General features: G+C 45.7%; 1 protein-coding gene across 1 annotated transcript in view; it reads right to left on the bottom strand.

Moving 5' to 3' along the window:
* CIB4 (calcium and integrin binding family member 4) overlaps window positions 1-17,228 on the bottom strand; it is a 49,210-nt gene that overhangs the window by 10,467 nt on the left and 21,515 nt on the right. The window contains exon 4 of the mRNA XM_059134198.1: window positions 1,627-1,768. Coding sequence (XP_058990181.1) covers window positions 1,627-1,768 — 142 coding nt within the window. The remainder of the gene's footprint in view (window positions 1-1,626; window positions 1,769-17,228) is intronic.

Here is a 17,228-nt window from a genome sequence, read left to right as displayed (position 1 = left end):
CTATCAGGCAATTGACAGGACTTAAAGTGCAAACCCTGTCACAGAGGGAACTTGTTAAAATGCTGTGGCCACTCAAATCTCAGTTCTGTTATCTACCTGAGCTGCTTTGAGTTTTCCCTTGTATATATGGTTTAGAGATCTGGGCATAGTTCATACACAGATGTTGGGCTCCCTTCTCTGGCTTTCTTTCACGGTCTCCCCCTTCTTTTCACTTTTCAGGAGAAAATTGTCCCAAACTCTCTGATTCTTTAAGTCAGAAAGAGTTCAAGGTTTCTATCAGTCCTGTGTGATGTCCCTCACTGAAAGCCACCTTTAGGCTAAAAAAGTTTGTAAAAAGGGGGAGGGGTCCATTCAGTATGATTTCTTTCTTCTAAGTCTCAACTCTCTGCTTCTGGTACCATTAGTGCCATCAGACTGTTGATAAATAAATATCATGTATATAAACCACATATGGTATATGTGATTTTATTTATTTATTGGAGAGAGACAGAATGAACCAAGTAGGGGCAGAGGAAGAGGGAGAAGCAGGCTCCCCACTGAGCAGGGAGCCCAACTCAGAACTCAATCCCAGGACCCTGGGATCATGATCAAAGCCAAAGGAAGAAACTTAACTGACAGAGCCACCCAGGGGCCCAAATATACATATATATTTGAGTTTGTAGTTGCTCTCTGTGGAAATGACAGTATGATAGACACTCAGCTATTACTGGATACTAAGCTTGAGGACATAGGGCTAACAAAAATACCATTAAGTCCTTTTTACAGATGAGAAAACTGAAACCTCAGAGGTGCATCAGGCTTAAAACTCCCCCACTCCATTTTATCCCAGTCCATTTGGGCAAAGCAAGAATAAGATGGTGTCCACTGTGTAGGGACAGGGAGGATCTGGCTGGAAGGGAGAGCATATGAAATGCCAAACTATGCAAGCCTGAATGTACAAGTCCTTTGGGGCCAAAGAGTTGTCACAATGAGCTTAAAGCCTTGTACATGGTCTGTTTGAAGGATTTCCAAGATTTCTTTGTTTCTTTCCTTTTAATTTCTTTTGAGAACTCCAGGCATCTCAGCTAAGGGGACATGAGCCCCCTGAAGAGCAGAACTTTTGCAGTATCTTATGACTACCCCAGGCAAAACTAGAGACCAAAAACTGTCATAGACCTCAGATATGATCTCTCTCAAAAACCTCATTTTAAAGATGATGAAACTGAGGCCCAGAGTGATTAAATGATTTGTCCAAGATTTCTCAGCCGTTTTGTGGCTGAGCTAGTGCTGGTGTTCAAATTTCACAATTTCTGCAAAACGAGCATGGCTCCTTCATACCCATATGTAGTCTTCCATCTCTCTCTCTCTTTTGCCTATCTACACTGTTACCACAAAATACAATACCCGTGGTTTCCATTTGCCTCTGACGGCGTGGAGGGGAAGCCATCTATCTACTGAAGTAGTAGTTCACTACCATTTTTTTTTTTTTTTAAATCTACAGAACTCAAGAAACATGCTAATACCCATAAACACCCAAGTGAATCCCAATGGACATCATCCCATCGGTGAATTAATGTTGATGGATTCCAGATTGGTATTTACTCTACGGCACTGACCCCCACCCATCAGCACCACTTAGTCACCCACCATAGATGCGAAAGGCATACTCGATCTTCAGGCTGGGACAGGCCTGCTCACTGAACACAGATGCCATGCCCAGCACATCCTCAAAGGAGAACATATCGTTGTGGGAGAACACTTTGCAGATTCGGTCTCTGAAAGGGTTGACCTGTGAAAGAGGAGGAGGAGGGAGTGGGGAGACCTTTCAATGTCAGATTCATTCCTCCCTGGCCCTCCCCTGTCTATCAGAAACATAGTGAATTCCTCTCTAGGACCCTCTTCTGCTTTCAGTATGCTAATTCATTCCCACCTACTTCTTTCTCCCAATTGCTCAGAGGCCTAGCCCTGCCTGTTCTAAACTCTTCCTTGCCTGTTGGCAGGCCTTATCAGGTCCCAGCTTTGCTGTAGTATCCTAGAATGACCCCCATGCCTCCCCTCAAGCAACTCAAATTCTTTTTCTTAGATGCACCTCAGCTAAGAAAACTATTTGATCCCGTGAGTTCACAGAGCAGATCTGAATGACCAATCTGCCCAATTTTTAATTAGTTGAAACAAACTCTGGTTGATTTTTCTGGTCCCCCTTTCACTGAGTTTCACTGACAGGGTAACTTTTCAAATCTCCAAGCTTCATGCAAAATGATTGGTTCCTCTGCTTCAAGCACCCGAGGGGCCCATTACCTCCCTAAAGGGTATTTGAGCCCCAGCAGTCCCTCCCACCCCCCACTTCCTCTAGGGGCCTATATCTTTGTCTAACACTCCTTAGGGTTTTCCCAGCAACAGCCAATGCTTAGCCCTCTGGTTCTGATCTCTCCTTTTACGGCACATGAAAATTTCTCATTTCTTTTGAACTAAGCTACATATTAACATCTGTGGTTTAGTTTTATTTGGTGCTCCTATTGTATTTGAGGTGGGAGAGAGAACATTCTGTGTCACCTCAGGTGGCCATGTAGCTCTCAAGCTTTAGTGAGCAAACAAGGTACCTAAGGTCCTTATTAAGAACATAAAGTGCAAGCCCCCACCCTCAGAGATTCTGTTTTAGAAGGTCTGCGGTGTAGCCCAGCTTCATGACTGAATTGTGTCTTCCCCCAGATTTGTATGTTGAAGTCTTAACCCCTAGTACCTCAGAATGCCACCTCGTTTGGAAACAGGGTCTTGTAGATACAATAGGTTAAGATGAGGGCCTAGAGGTAGGGTGGGCCCCTAATCAAGTATGACTTCTGTCCTTATTGAAAGGGGAATTTGGGACACAGAGACACGCAGTGCAGGAGAACACTCTGTGCAGATGAAGGAAGACATCGGTGTGAGGCACCTACAAGCTGAGCAAGGACTGCTGGCATGCCTCCAGAAGTTAGGAGAGAGGCATGGAGCCAATCCTTCCTCACAGCCCTCTGAGGAAACCAACCCTGCAGACACCTTGATCTCAGCTTGCAAGGCTCTAGAACTTGCAAGGGTCTAGAACTGTTCAAGGCTCTAGAAAAGAACAATCAACTTCTGTTGTTTAAGCCCCATAACTGTGGTACTTTGTCCTGTCAGCCTTAGTGAACTAATACCCCTAAGAATCGACATTATAAATAAGGTCCCTAGGTGACAGGGTTAGTGTCCCAGGAGTGGCCAGGGGCTGGGAGAATCCGGGCCACCTTGCTAGAACCTCCAAACAAGCTCTCACAGTGTCTGTCCCTCCACGCTCTCACCCCCGCCCCCCCCCGCCCCCCACCCCGGAAAGCTTACTGTGAGGGCCTCAAACGAGTGCTGATAAGGGCCATCTACCCCACCAAGTGTCCCACGTCACGTGGGTCTAGCTAAGTGGCTTCACAAATTACTTGACCAAATTTTAACTCAATTAACTCTCGCAAATGGCGGCTTAACAAGATTCCTGCAAAGAAACTACAATTGAAGATAATGCTTATAATGCAAGTGCCGGGGGTTGACCCGGAAATGTCAGGGCCAGAACTTCGGCCGCTTAAAATACAAGTTCTTTTCTCTTGGGTAGTAGAAACGGTGAGAATCTTGTCAGACATAACTGAAGTCCCGGCTTCAGTTCTCATTTCCTGTGGTGAGATCAGCGACCAGCGAGCAGTGAGCCTAAGCGTATATCCAACCAGGGAATGGGATAGCAATCTTCCCTCCTCTGGGGGCCCAGCTCCACGCTTGGCTTTGCTGGGAGTAGTGGGGAGAAGGGATGGTTGCTAGGAAGCCAGTGCACTCTCTCTTAGGCCCATGTCACGTGACTCTGTTATCTACACACACACACACACACACACACACACACACACACACACACACACAGAGCCCTTGTCTTCCAGAGGCTGGGAAGAAGGCAGTTGGTGTGGAAGCCTTTGGTAGCAAGAACAGTGCACAGAACACAATGTAGTGACCACAGATCCTGTCGGAAAATGTAGGGGAAATATTGCTGAAGGTGTAGAGAAATAAGCGACGAAAAAGTCCACACCGTGGAAAGGTAGCTACACAGTTGAAGGAAAGTACCGACGTTTCTCACATGGTTTTCCTAGATTCTGTTTCGATCATAAAATACATGAAGAATTTCTGTGAGAGACTAATGGAAAACGGCAATATTGACTGAATAGTACATTACTTCTTTAAGGAAACCACCAGTTATGGGAGAAACTGGGAGTGATCGCTGAGGGAGTGGCTGCTCCATGATGAAAAGGATTCTGGGTAAGGATGCAGGGATGGCCACGCCTATGAAACCGATGCCCCACAAAACTTCCCATAGGCCACCGGTCGAAAGGTTTAAGTCCAGAAGTACACAGAGTAGTACAGGATGCACTGGTATGGGTAGTTAATTAAAAAAAAAAAAAAAGAATTTAAAGCACAGTAAAACATAGACAATGATTTGTAATCAGAAGGGAAGTGACTTTGAACATCTTTTGAACACATAGAGGCTTGCTGGTTATCTCTTGACAGAGCACTTAAAAGAGCCATCAAACTTTAAGAGGAATTATATATGTTTCTTGTACCAAAAGTTAAACGTTCCAAATTTGCTGAGCATTTTATGATGACAAGTGACTGTTGGCAGATATCCACTGAAAAATGAACTCAGGTTCTTCTGACTCTTCGAGGTAGAGGTGAATCATTTCAGCAATGAGAGAGAAAAGCGCTTGCTTTTCCAAAGAACTGCTTTGGAGAGAATATTTTCAACATCAGATTGTTGTTGCTGGAAACGTGTGGCATCACCTACAATCGTGCTTTCTATCTGCGTACTTGAAAATATTAGAAACAGATTTTTCTAATCTGTTTGAAAATCATCCAAATGGAGAGCATCAGAGGATGCTGAGTCCATTTGTTAAAAATACAAAAATGCAGTGTTTTTCCAATTAGCTCGTAAGAGCCACTGACTGACATAGGGAAGATGGACATCTTTGAGCTTCATTTCAATAAAAAGCCTTTAATTGGTGGATGGGATTGAAAACGAGGGCCATAATTTAATACACGCAGCCAAAGATACATTTCTTCTCTTTGGACCAGCTAGGACAGCCACTAAAAATAGACTCAACTAGAACCAGACCCCTGAATGGCTTGATCTCAAAGTGTTAAAGTAAGATTTTAAAAAAATAATGAAGTACATCCAGCCAGATGTACTGCTGCTTTCCCTTACTCTAATCTTATTAGTTACAAACCAACAATACAATGGTGAGATGAAAAAATTTTGTTCTATAAATGAAAGGGAAATCTACTTTTAAGGTATTTATGTGTATTCAGTTTATATAATATTTAGCTTTAAAATGTTTTATTTTGCATGTCCATATCGTAACATACTGGTATTGTAGTAAAAGGACAGCTTGAATATACACATATTATGTGTACATGCTCCCCATTTTTTTTAATTGCTGGGGAGGCATGATCAAAGATAATGATCTCTGGTCTAGACTAACCCCTTCATAAATCAGAGATGTGGAAAAGGGGTCTCGGAGTGGGGAGTAAGAGGAGTGACTTGCCCAAGGTCACTCAGCCTAGGACCCAGGTCTTCTGAATCTGTCCAGCACTGTTTCTGCTATGGTCCCTTGTGGCAGATAAACATAAAAGAAAAGGAAGCAGAACATGTGACCATTAAAATGTCTTAAAAGTCTCACTTAAACTGAAAAAAAAAAAATTTTTTTTTTTTGACAAAAAGTGCTAAAATGGAGGCTAGCTTGAAGTCAAAACTGTGGCCCCTGCCTGTGGGAACTCCACGTCCAGCCTTCTCGTGGGTAGTGGCCGTCCTGAGTGGGAGCAGCCCTGGAGGAGAAAAGGTGAGCAAACACTGCGGGAGGGAGAAGCCCTGAGGAGAAAGGGGGGGCAGCAGGAAGCCCACAGGCTTGCGAATGGTGGAGGGGCTGGAGTGAGGAGTGGGGGACGCTATTTCTGAGAAGATAGCAGGGCAGGTCCGGGGTCACCAGAGCTGTTTCTGGGCCTTGGAGGCCAAGAGGCAGTTGGTATGGTTCTCTGCGAGGCCTAGTGGGCACGTGCCAGGAGGATGTCCCTGACCTGTCTCCATTCCAACAATGGCAGCCTCTCCCTCTACCAGGTTCACTGCTTTATCCCTTCCTGGAGGGAGATCCCAGGGCACAGACTTCCCCTGTGACGAGGTGTCCTTAGCACACACAGCAGCTCTGTGCAAACGGACGCTGCCAGGGCCTGCGAGGAGAGTTTCGAAGGGTCCAGAAGAGGCTGCTTCTGTTCCTCTCCCTGCTCTCCACCCTGAGCTAAGTGGCAGCTTCGCTGGTGTCCCTGGGTCCCTGGGTCCAGCCACCTGCACGCAGAACAGCTGGGGAGAGGCAGGAGAGGGAGCGAGGCTCGTGAGTGATCCCAGTTCCAGTTTACTGTGTTCCAGATTTCTGTTGCTATTGCTTTAACAATCTGAAATCCGAACCACTAAATTTTGGGTCCTATCCAGACAGTGATAGCCTGCATTAAATTTCACACTCATTTAGAAGCCCTTCAGTCCTCCACAGGAGGAAAAAGATGACAACTGACGAAGCAAGGCTTCCATTTCAAGAATCACACCACACCCCAGTGTGAAAGCGTTCTGAACAAGGGAGTATAAACATGTCAGTATAGAAATTTATACAGGTAACTCAGTAGTGCAATTTCCATCTATGTCTGACAAAACTAAAGAAGATGAAAATAAACCCCAAATGCTGAGGATTTTTTTTTTTGAAACAGAAACTACAGTCTGTTGACAATAAAAAGATCATAGTCCCTGCCAAAAAACTAACATTTTTTTTAAAGATCCTCTCAAAGTTATTGAACAAGAGATTTGATTTGAAGATGAAAGTCAGGGGGAAAATATTTGGACTTAGCTTAAAAATATCTCCTCACCATTTCTCCAACTAGCACATGGTCCAAAGGAGCTTTTTACGGTTGCTGGAAAAAATTCACACGGAAATACGCTAGTGACTCCACAGTGACGTCATCGAAGGAGTTTGATTTTTAAGATCTTGTTTGTTAAAAAGGATCAAACAGCATTATTGCACTTAAAAGTTCTCATTGCTGATTAAATGTCGTAATTTTTAGTGTTTGTTGTTTTTGAATTATGCTTCATTTGTCCATTTTGTCTGCTACCAACTCTCGCCAAAAGGATACGATTAATGTTTGTATTTTTAAAATTTTAAACAGATGTAAAGCATTCGCCAAGGAAAGGAGTAGATGGAGGTGTCAGCTGGAAGGGGTACATAAGAAGCAGTCCTTTCTGGGTCTTGAGTGAGAGCCTGAGGTCATCGACACAGACTCTCACTATGCAAAGTGCTGCCCGAAAAACTTCACATAGTCTGGCAAGATTGGGTGAGCAGATCCTGGGAGAATACTGTAACAAATCATTTGTGTTTTAGTGCCTTTATAAACTTCCCTCAGATATACCATATTTATGGATTGGGAGGCTCAGTGTAATTAAGATGTTGTTTCTTTCCAAATTGAACTGCAGAGTTAATACAATTCTAGTTAAAGTCTTCCAGCTAGATGTTTTTGCCGAAATTAACAAGATGATTCTAAATTTCATATGGAAATTGGAAACACAAAGGGCCAAGAACAGTCGAAAACAATTCTAAAGAAGAGGAACAAGGCAGAAGAACTTATACTAATAGGTATCAAGATCTTGCTATAGTTTTAGTAATGGATACCAGTGCAAGGAGAGAGTTCAATGGCCATAATAAAAATTCTGGAAATAGATCCACACATGTATGACTACTTGATTTATAACAAATATCACACTGCAACAGAGTGAGGGAAAGGGAGGTCTTTTCTTTTCTTTTTTTTTTTTTTTAGATTTTTATTTATTTATTTGAGAGAGAGACAGTGAGAGAGAGCATGAGCGAGGAGAAGGTCAGAGAGTGAAGCAGACTCCCCATGGAGCTGGGAGCCTGATGTGGGACTCGATCCCGGGACTCCGGGATCATGACCTGAGCCGAAGGCAGTCGTCCAACCAACTGAGCCACCCAGGCATCCCGGGAGGTCTTTTCCATAAGTGGTGTTAGGTTGATCCCTACTTCATGCCATGCATAAAAATCAATTCTGGATTGATCATAGATGGAACGTGGAAAACCCATAGTAAAACTTGCTGAAGAAAACATAGGAGAACATCTTCATGATCTTGAGGCCAAAATTCTTTAACAGTATACAAAAAGCATGGATCATTAAGGGGAAAGAATCCATAAACTGGAGTATATTAAAATTAAGAGTTCATGTTGTTCAACAGACATCATTAAGAAAGTGAAAAGGCAAACCACGGTAGTCAACGTGTACTTCAACAGGTGAAGGGATAAACAAAGTCCGGAGTGTATCTATAAACTGGAATACCTTTCAGCAATAAGCAGGAACAAGGTATTGGTTCATGCAACAGTGTAATTTTTGGATGTATTTTGCTAAGTAAAAGAAGTCAGATCCAAAAGGCTCCGTATTATAGGAGCCTATTTGTATGACATTCCAGAAAATGCAAAAGCATAGGGATCAAGAACAGCTGGTTGTCAGTGGTTGGGGGAGGGGAAGAAAAGAAAAGAAAAAAACTATAAAGGAGACTCACAAAGAAATTTCTAGGGCGATGGAACTGTTCTGTATGGAGGTGCTGTGCTGTGGTGGTGAGGCCACACTTTCGCACATTTGTTTAAACCCATAGAACCATACCCCACAGAGAGTGAAGTTTACAGAATGAAAATAAAAAATTTAAAAAGTTTTTAAAAAGATTTTATTTATTTATTTGACAGACAGAGATTATAAGTAGGCAGAGAACAGACAGAGAGAGATGAGTAGAAGCAGGCTCCCCACTGAACAGAGAGCCTGATGCAGGGCTCAATCCCAGGACCCTGAGACCATGACCCAAGCTGGCAGAGGCTTTAACCCACCAAGCCACCCAGGCACCCCCAAAATTTAAAAAGTTTTAAAGGCCAAGGATGCTAGTAAACCTGGGGACCATGACAAATAAAAGTAACTGTATTTCAAATATATGACAAAACCTCACTGGAAGGAATTAGGAAAGAAGAGATGAGCAAATAACTTGGGGGAAATGGTGGTTTGACTAAAGACAAAAAGAGCCATTAACCAACACTGTGCCCTACCTAGCAAAATTGTTTCTTACAGGCATGTGTGTGGGTTAGCAATTCTGAAACTACATGGATCCTGGAGTTGAACAAATAGATCAATAAATAAACAAATAACAGAATATAGGAATCAAGTTTCTCATGGTCACAAGAAGTTACAAGTAAGCAAGAAGGGAAGTCTAGATGTAATATATAAAAAAAGAAATACTGTGTGTAGTATATATGAGTCATTCTACATTTATATATTTTCTAGCTCTATCTACTAAGTAGCTTTACAGTGGAGAAATCCAGAAACACAACCTTAATTAAGTGATCAAGGTTAACATCACTAGTTATAGGTCATGTCAGTATCGTGTATTCCCTGATACGATACAATGAGAAGGGCACTTCACCCCTGTGGAATTTGTTGCACAAATCCATAACCCAAGTCTAATCAAGAGAACACATCTGATAGACCCAAACTGAGGGAGGTTTTACAAAAATACCTGGCCAGCAGTCTCCAAAAAATCATGAAGGACAAGACTGAGAAACTGTCACAGATTAGAGGGGACTAAAGGTAACATGGGAGCCTGGAGTGGCTACTGGAAGACATAAAGGACATAAATGAGAAAACTGGTGAAATCCAAATGAAGTTTCTCATTTCATTTATAGTGTCCCAGCAACTTTAATTTACTACCAGTTTTGATAAATGCACCATTGTTATGTAATAAAGATTTACAGTGCTTGTCTTGAAAAATCTTAAAAGCAAAACTTGAAAGGGTTGAGCTCATTGCAATTAACAGCATTGCATGCAAGAACAAAACTCAGTAACATTTAAATGAATACAACAAAAATAAGCAACCTAACAATATAAAATTTACAATATTCAGCATCCAATTAAAAGGTAGCAGTCCTACAAAAAAGTAGGAAAATAAGACCCACAACCTGTAGAAAAAACAACTAATAAAAACAGATCCAGAAATGATACTGATAGAATAAGCAGGCACAAACATTAAGGTGATAATGAATATGCTAACACGTTCTAGAAGGTAGAGGAAGGCATGATGAGGAAAACTGTATACCCGTCAGAGCTCAACAAAGCTCAACAAAGCTCAACAAAACCCAAGCAAAAGAAACTTGAAGAAAACCACACCATGGCACAGCATAATCAGATCGATAAAAACCAGTAATAAAGGGGAAAATATTTTTTGGTGTGGGTGGGGTGGAACACATACATATAGAGGAACAGAGATAAAAATGGAACTAAGCAAGCCAAAAGATATGGAGCAATATCTTTAACTCTGAGAGAAAGAAAAAAAAAAAAAGCTCTCATCCTCTTATTCTATACCCAGCAAAAATATCCTTCAAACCCAAAGGCAAAAGACTTACTTTTTCAGACAAACAAAAGCTAAGAGAATTCATCTGCAGACCAAAGCTACAAAAAGGTTAAAGGGAGTCCTTCAGGAAGAAGGAAAATACCAGAAGGAAACTTGGATCTACACAAAGGAATGAAGAATGCCAGAAATGATAAATATGTGAGTAAATATAAAAGAAATTTTTTCTCATTTTAAATCCTTCTCAATGAGACAAATCCATATAGATAGCTAGAAATTTCAATACTCTTCGGTCAACAATTGATAGAACAATAGACCAAAAAATTGTTAAGGAAATAGAAGACTATCAACAACTTGACTTACTTGATATTTTAGAGAGCTCACCACCGTACACAGTAGTATACATGTTTTTCTCAGGTGCACTTGGCACATTTACCAAGATAGATTGTATTTTAAGTTATAAAGAAAGTCCAATACATTTTAAAAGATTTAAATCATACAAAATATATTCTCTGACCACAACAAAGTTAAATTAGAAATTTGTAACAGGAAGGTATCTTGAAGACCCTCAAAATCAAAAAAGTCACAAAAGAAATGAGAAAATAATTTGATCTAAATGGAAATAAAAACACAAGATATCGAAATTTGTGATATTCAGTGCAAACATTGTGTACAAGGTAATTAACAGCATTAAGTGTTTATATTAGAAAATAAAGGACTGAAAAGTTTAAGTGGGAAAAAAAAGGCCCTTCACCCACGGATGGGAGTTGTTCACTAGAGGAAAAAGGTGTCAGCAATTCCAGGTCTATCAGATGGAGCCCGTTCTAACCCTGGGCTTCTAGACTACTTAGCCCCAGGAAGAGGCCCCTGAGGACATGAAGGAATTTGTCACCAAGGGGCAGTGGTTGGAAGCCACAGGTGGGTGGAGCTTCCGGGCTGGGCTGAGAATGGATCAGCTGGATGGCCCTTCATGGAAGTTTTCTCTTCCTTTGAACCATTGCCCAGGAGGAATTCCTATGTCCAGGTCTGAACCCCTGCACCCTTCAGCACTAGAGTAATTGCCAGAAGGTGGCAGTGTTGAGTTGAAGTTGGTCAGTCAGAGCTCAAACCCAGCTTGGGTGAGCACCTACTGTGTGCAAGCTATTGGTTTGGGCTGTGACTATCTTGCCGGCACGTGGCCGGATGGATATCACCGCTCCATTTTATAGAGAGAAAACTAAAGTCCAGGAAAGGAGAATGCAAACTCCTAATTCAATGCTTCATCTGCACTGCTACTCTTGACTCCAAGAAAATTTTTCAAATTCACATTTCTGCATACACAAAGCAAGCAGGGTTTGAGGCATTACCCCGAGTTCCATGTCCCTGACACTTGGCAGTTGCTCAGAGAACAAACCAGTGGAACTGAAGGATATGAGTTTTCAGCTAGGGATGCAGGGCATAAAACTCATGAACCTGAACTTCAAGTCCTTGTAGCAAATGCATAAGGAGAGTTACTGTTCATCAGGCATGGAACAAGTCCCTAGACAACCCCCCCCTCCCCAGTAATGGAGATGCCACCTCTGTCCTTTATGGGACTCAACCAAGGCACTTAAATAATTATCTTCGGGAACAGGTGGGGTAGAAACAGGTGTCTGAATCAAGATCGAAGCAAAGTCAAATGACAAGTGCTTGGAGGGGTAGTGTTGCATGAGGAAGGACAGACAGAGGGCCCAGGAAGAAAAACCAGCCAGGAGACAGAGACAGGGCAGGAGCCAAGGCAGGGATTGGGCAGGGAGCAAGATGTGGTCGGACTCCGGGGGGTGCTCTAGGGAGGGGAGGAGGAACAAGGCCAGGCAGCACGGCTCCCCCTTCCTTCTTTCTCCACGTAGCCTCCAGCCCCTTCCCCGCTTTCCAGACTGCCCGGGCTCTGGCAGGATAGATGAGAATGTTCTGTGGGAGAGAACAGCAGTAGCGCTTAACCTGGACCCTTAAACCTCTCATGATCTTCAGCAGGTGGAGAGAAGCCTGACATTTCCATTTAAGGGGAGTTGGGGACAGGGAGCGTGAGGGATGAAAAATTCACTTAGGTGAATGTGCTCCTCAGTTGGCCAGGCCAGTTGTTTATAAAAAAGGGACAGTGTCTGCGTTTTAGATGTTCAACCTTCCTGAAGTCTAAAAACAGAGAGGCCCGTATGGGAGCTGTCTCCTAGTGACAGATGGGTTGGCAGGGACGGGCTGAGGATGTGTCCTGCCGGCAGCTGGAGCTGGAGGCAGATCGCTAATGGAACAAATAGGGGAGAAAGGCAGTAAAAATGTTAAATATTATTAAACATCCATGGGACCACGTGGCTTGAACCTGGCTCAGACCCACCAGTCCAGTCTCTCCCCAGATTTCAGGCCTGCAGGTACCTGCAACGGCCCTGAGGAAACTTTCAGAAGAGCTTCCTGCTAGTGCAGAGGAGTTCAAGGGACTGCATTGTTTAGCGGGGTCGGGGGGGGGGGTGGTGGTGGCGGTGGATGGCAGGGGTCTGGTCTTGTGTGCTGGGAGGTTCGAGATAGAGCATGGAAGGAGCGGAGGCTCTTGAGTCAGACGGACTCTAAAAAGCCGGTAGAATCATTGTGTTTGACATCTCCAAGATTCTGGTATCTGCAGCTTTTGTGGTTTACACAAGCTTGAGGCCAACTTGCCCAAGCAACAAAGGAAAAATAAGAAGAAACTGAAAAAAAGGGGGGGGACCCAAAAGACCAGTTGTCCCTCACTGGTTTACCAACATCTATTACAGGAGAGATGAACTCAGCTGGTGTATAAATTACTGTCTATTCCCGGGGCGCCTGGGTGGCTCAGTGGGTTAAGCCTCTGCCTTCGGCTCAGGTCATGATCCCAGGGTCCTGGGATCGAGCCCCTCATCGGGCTCTCTGCTCAGCAGGGAGCCTGCTTCCCTCTCTCTCTCTCTCTGCATGCCTCTCCATCTACTTGTGATTTCTCTCTGTCAAATAAATAAAATCTTAAAAAAAAAATTACTGTCTATTCCCATTTGTACAGCCCATTTTATTTTAAAGATTTTATTTATTTATTTGGCAGAAAAAGATCACAAGTAGGCAGAGAGGCAGGCAGAGAGAGAAGGGGAAGCAGGCTCCCTGCTGAGCAGAGAGCCCGATGTGGGGCTCGATCCCAGGACCCTGGGATCATGACCTGAGCCGAAGGCAGAGGCTTAACCCACTGAGCCACCCAGGCACCCCCGTACAGCCCATTTTTAACAGCTCAAGATCAACTCCAGAGTGCTTAATCACACAGCAGACCACGTTCAGTTTCCTGGGTAACAAGCGTAACAACAAAAACAAATTTGTGTGACCTCGGGCAGACCATGGGGTCCCTCTATCTCCCATCTGTAGAAGGGGCAAAATCGTAATTCTGCTCATGGGGATTTATGGGTATCGAATGAGATCATATTTGCAAAACACCTGCTACTGGCAGCCCCCCAATAAACCCTAGCTACCATTAGTATTATCCCCAACTTCTCCATCCCCTGCATCAGCATCGCCAGCAGTCCCAGAGCTGTCCCTTTTGAGCTCCCAGGCAAAGATGTCACCTGAGCTCACCTGTTTGCTAGGAGTGTACCTTGCCTGCTGATGGGGAGAGTGGAAATGTTCGTTCTGGCTCCAGGGGGGTGCCTGAGACCCAGCATATCCTCAGGGTCACTGCTGACTGTGGCCAGAGGCATCATCTCTGTGTGCAATCTCCAGGGCACTCAAGGGAGAACAGTCAGGGGAGAAGAGGGGTGTGAAGGGGGCTGACCCGTTGAGCGCCAATGGATGCATACCCTCATTTGAGGGTTGAGGCTAGAGGCTCACCAAGACACTGACACCCCCACTGGCTCTGTGTCTGAAGCCCACAGGGACCTTTCACCAAAATGCGTATCCATTACCCCCATCATGGGCTTTGTGAGTCAGCTCCTGTAGGGGTAGGACCCAAGAACCTGTATCTCATCACGCTGCCCAGGTGGCTTTCATGTAGCCAATCCTTAGACTAAGGGACGGGTCAAAGTCACAGTGTTAATCAATGGCAGACACACGACATCAGATGCTGCCCCTCCCCCACCGCATCCCCGCCAGTGCACAGCATCCCACCCGGAGCAAGGACGTGCGCGGGGAGAGGGCTTGTATGGAGACATGGTGGGCAGCACGGGCAGCCTCCAGCCTCAGCACAGGGCAAACGCCCAACAGGCAAACACTTGCTTTGCCCAGCTACCTCACAGCGCTTCTTTTTCCTCCCTCTCCCTTCCCTCCGCAAACCCTCCATCCCTCAGGCTGTGGCCAGGCTCCCAAAGAGGCAGGCAAGTCCCATCCCCCACAACCCACCATGGTCCTCCCTGTCTGAGCTCACTACACACGGTCAGTTCCACCTGTGGCACACTTGTCTTTCCTGCAAATGTGTCCTTCAACTGCTCCCCCCCTCCCGCTTCCAATTTCTGCCAGATTTATTTCGGAAATGTTTCCCTTTACCGCCTTAGACCTTCTGATGAAAACCGCTTCTCCCAGAGCACCAAATAAAGCACGGGTGTCAAATGAATGACTCTCTAGTTCAATCCCGTAGCTTTGCTGTTTTCTTGAGTTACGAAGATAACGAGGAGACACAATGCTACGGATCCTAGAGTCTCTCCCATCCAGGAGGCGGGTCCTGTGAGCAGGAAGACCCCGGTGTTCAGGGAGGTCTGGATGGAGAAAGGAGAAGGGAGGTGTGGGCGCCCCAAGAGGCCCTCTCGGCTGTGGACAGTGAAGGGGACAGATGGAAGAGAGAAGAGAGGCAGCAAATGGGAAAGATCAAAGATATGACCCTCCCCGGGACCTAGCTACGCTTTCTGCTGTGCCATCCCAAAGCCATACAGTGCCTGGCCGAAGTGGAGTTTTTATGGAAATCAGTGAAGAGGTCAAGGCTTTTGTTGGGTAAATAGGAAGTAAAGCAGATGTGCAGGAGATGCGGGCAGAAGGGGCAGAGGGAGACATCAGAGCCCTTCCTCCTTGTCCTTTGCCAGCCTCCCCGTCCCCCCAGAAAAAACACAGAAGAATGGGGGAGAGGGGCCGTGTTCTCTCAGGGAGCAACAAACTGGAGAAAGGTGGCCGGCAGCCAGGGGTCTTCCCCGGGGCAGGACGGCCCCCCAGGTCCTTAGGACCCCCCCACGCTTCTTCTCTACTTTGACGTCATTGCACCCGGAGTGGCGTCAGCTTGTGGCTCAGGCTAGGGACTTAACAACAGTTTATACATTTTTCTGTGGAAAATGCAAACAAAGTTCCAAAATGCCAATACAAAAATCTCTTAAAACCCGGTCTATACCGCAGGTGCGAAGCAGGGAAGCCTGACTGACGCGATGAGGTCCCCCCCACCCCGGGCACACCAGCCGCGGGACAGCTTCGGGAGCTGCCCAGAGCTGAGCCCCCCGCTTGTCACGGTCCCGCAGCACCCCTGGCTCTGGCAGCTGCTCACGTGCAGCCTTCCTGCCTGTGAGCCGGAGGGGCTCCCCGAGTGTCGGGGCTGCTGTGCAGCTGTTTGGGGTCACCCCAGGGCACCCTGGGAACGTGTTCCCCTGGGAACTCGGTAGGATCAAGACAACAGTTTCTCTTTTGTCAACACATCTGAGCAACAGCAGTTGCTGTCTTCTGTCCCTCCCTCTGCATCCACCGATGGAAACTGAAAGGGGCTCGCCCCCCAGCCCAGGAGCGGCGACGCTCCCTCTGCGACGCTCAGTGAGTCTTTAAACACCACCGAGTTCAAACCGAAGCCTCTAGAAGGTCCTGCGTCCTTTCAGTTCCTGATATTTTGGATTATTGGCCTCTCGAAGGCCCCACCTTCCTTTCCTGCACTTTCCCTCCATCATGGGAACATTGTCACTGCCTAGGGCCCAGCCTGCAGCCACTCGTCATGACTTACACACTCATTAAACACCAGCTAGGGACCCAGACCTCTAGGCACATGGGCTCATCCCCACATCCCCTTGGACCCAAGGGGGGGAACTGTGCTTGTTAAATATTTACAGCATGTCACATGCTGTGCCATTCTTGTGGATGCGTGTGACCCCCTTGATTCCTTACAAAAACTCCACCACAGGTATCAGTCAGTTCATTGTACAGACAAACAGAACCCAGGCACTAAGAGGTTAAAGAATTTAACCAAATAAAGAGGAAAAGTGGCAGCTTGATCCCAGGTCTGTCTGATCCTCAAACCTGAGCTCTCGCCGTGGAGCGTGGCCCAGGAAGATGGTTCATCCACATGGGAAAAAACGTGCACGGACGTGTCGGGCTCCTGGGCCAGCAGGTGGGTCCAGGCTGAGCTCCAAGCAACATGTTATGACGGGTGCTGATGGCGGCTCAGGAAGGAACAAGGGGAGGAGTGGAAAATGTCCTACGGATCCTGGCACTGGGGGCCCGGGCTGGGGGGCAGTGGCAATGGCAGGCGTGTGGAGCTCTGCGTCTGCGTCCGTAGCAGCTCATGACCTCAGGATGGCGGCAGCTGGACAGCAGGAGGAGACCCCGGAGCTAGGGCTGCCGTGCCTCAGCAGGAAATGCCAAGGGAGGGCTCACACTGCGGTACCCTCCTCGAGGATGGAGAAAATGGGTAGGACCCCAGCACGCGCCTATGGAGAAACCTCATGCAAAGTGACCTTTATGTCAACCTGGAGAGAGGTCTCAAGGGCTGTATCTTTTATCATTGGCTTGGCTTAGGGATATTTAAGAGCTCAGGTTTTACATTTATTTTGTGCTTTTTGCCGCCTTGAGGCATAAATGTTTTTCTGTGTTGCTACATACTCAATAT

The sequence above is a fragment of the Mustela lutreola genome, chromosome 9 (assembly GCF_030435805.1).
Source record: "Mustela lutreola isolate mMusLut2 chromosome 9, mMusLut2.pri, whole genome shotgun sequence".
In the NCBI taxonomy this organism is placed as follows: domain Eukaryota; kingdom Metazoa; phylum Chordata; class Mammalia; order Carnivora; family Mustelidae; genus Mustela; species Mustela lutreola.
The sequence above is the reverse complement of the archived record's forward strand: the minus strand, read 5'-3'. Positions and strand labels throughout refer to the sequence as shown.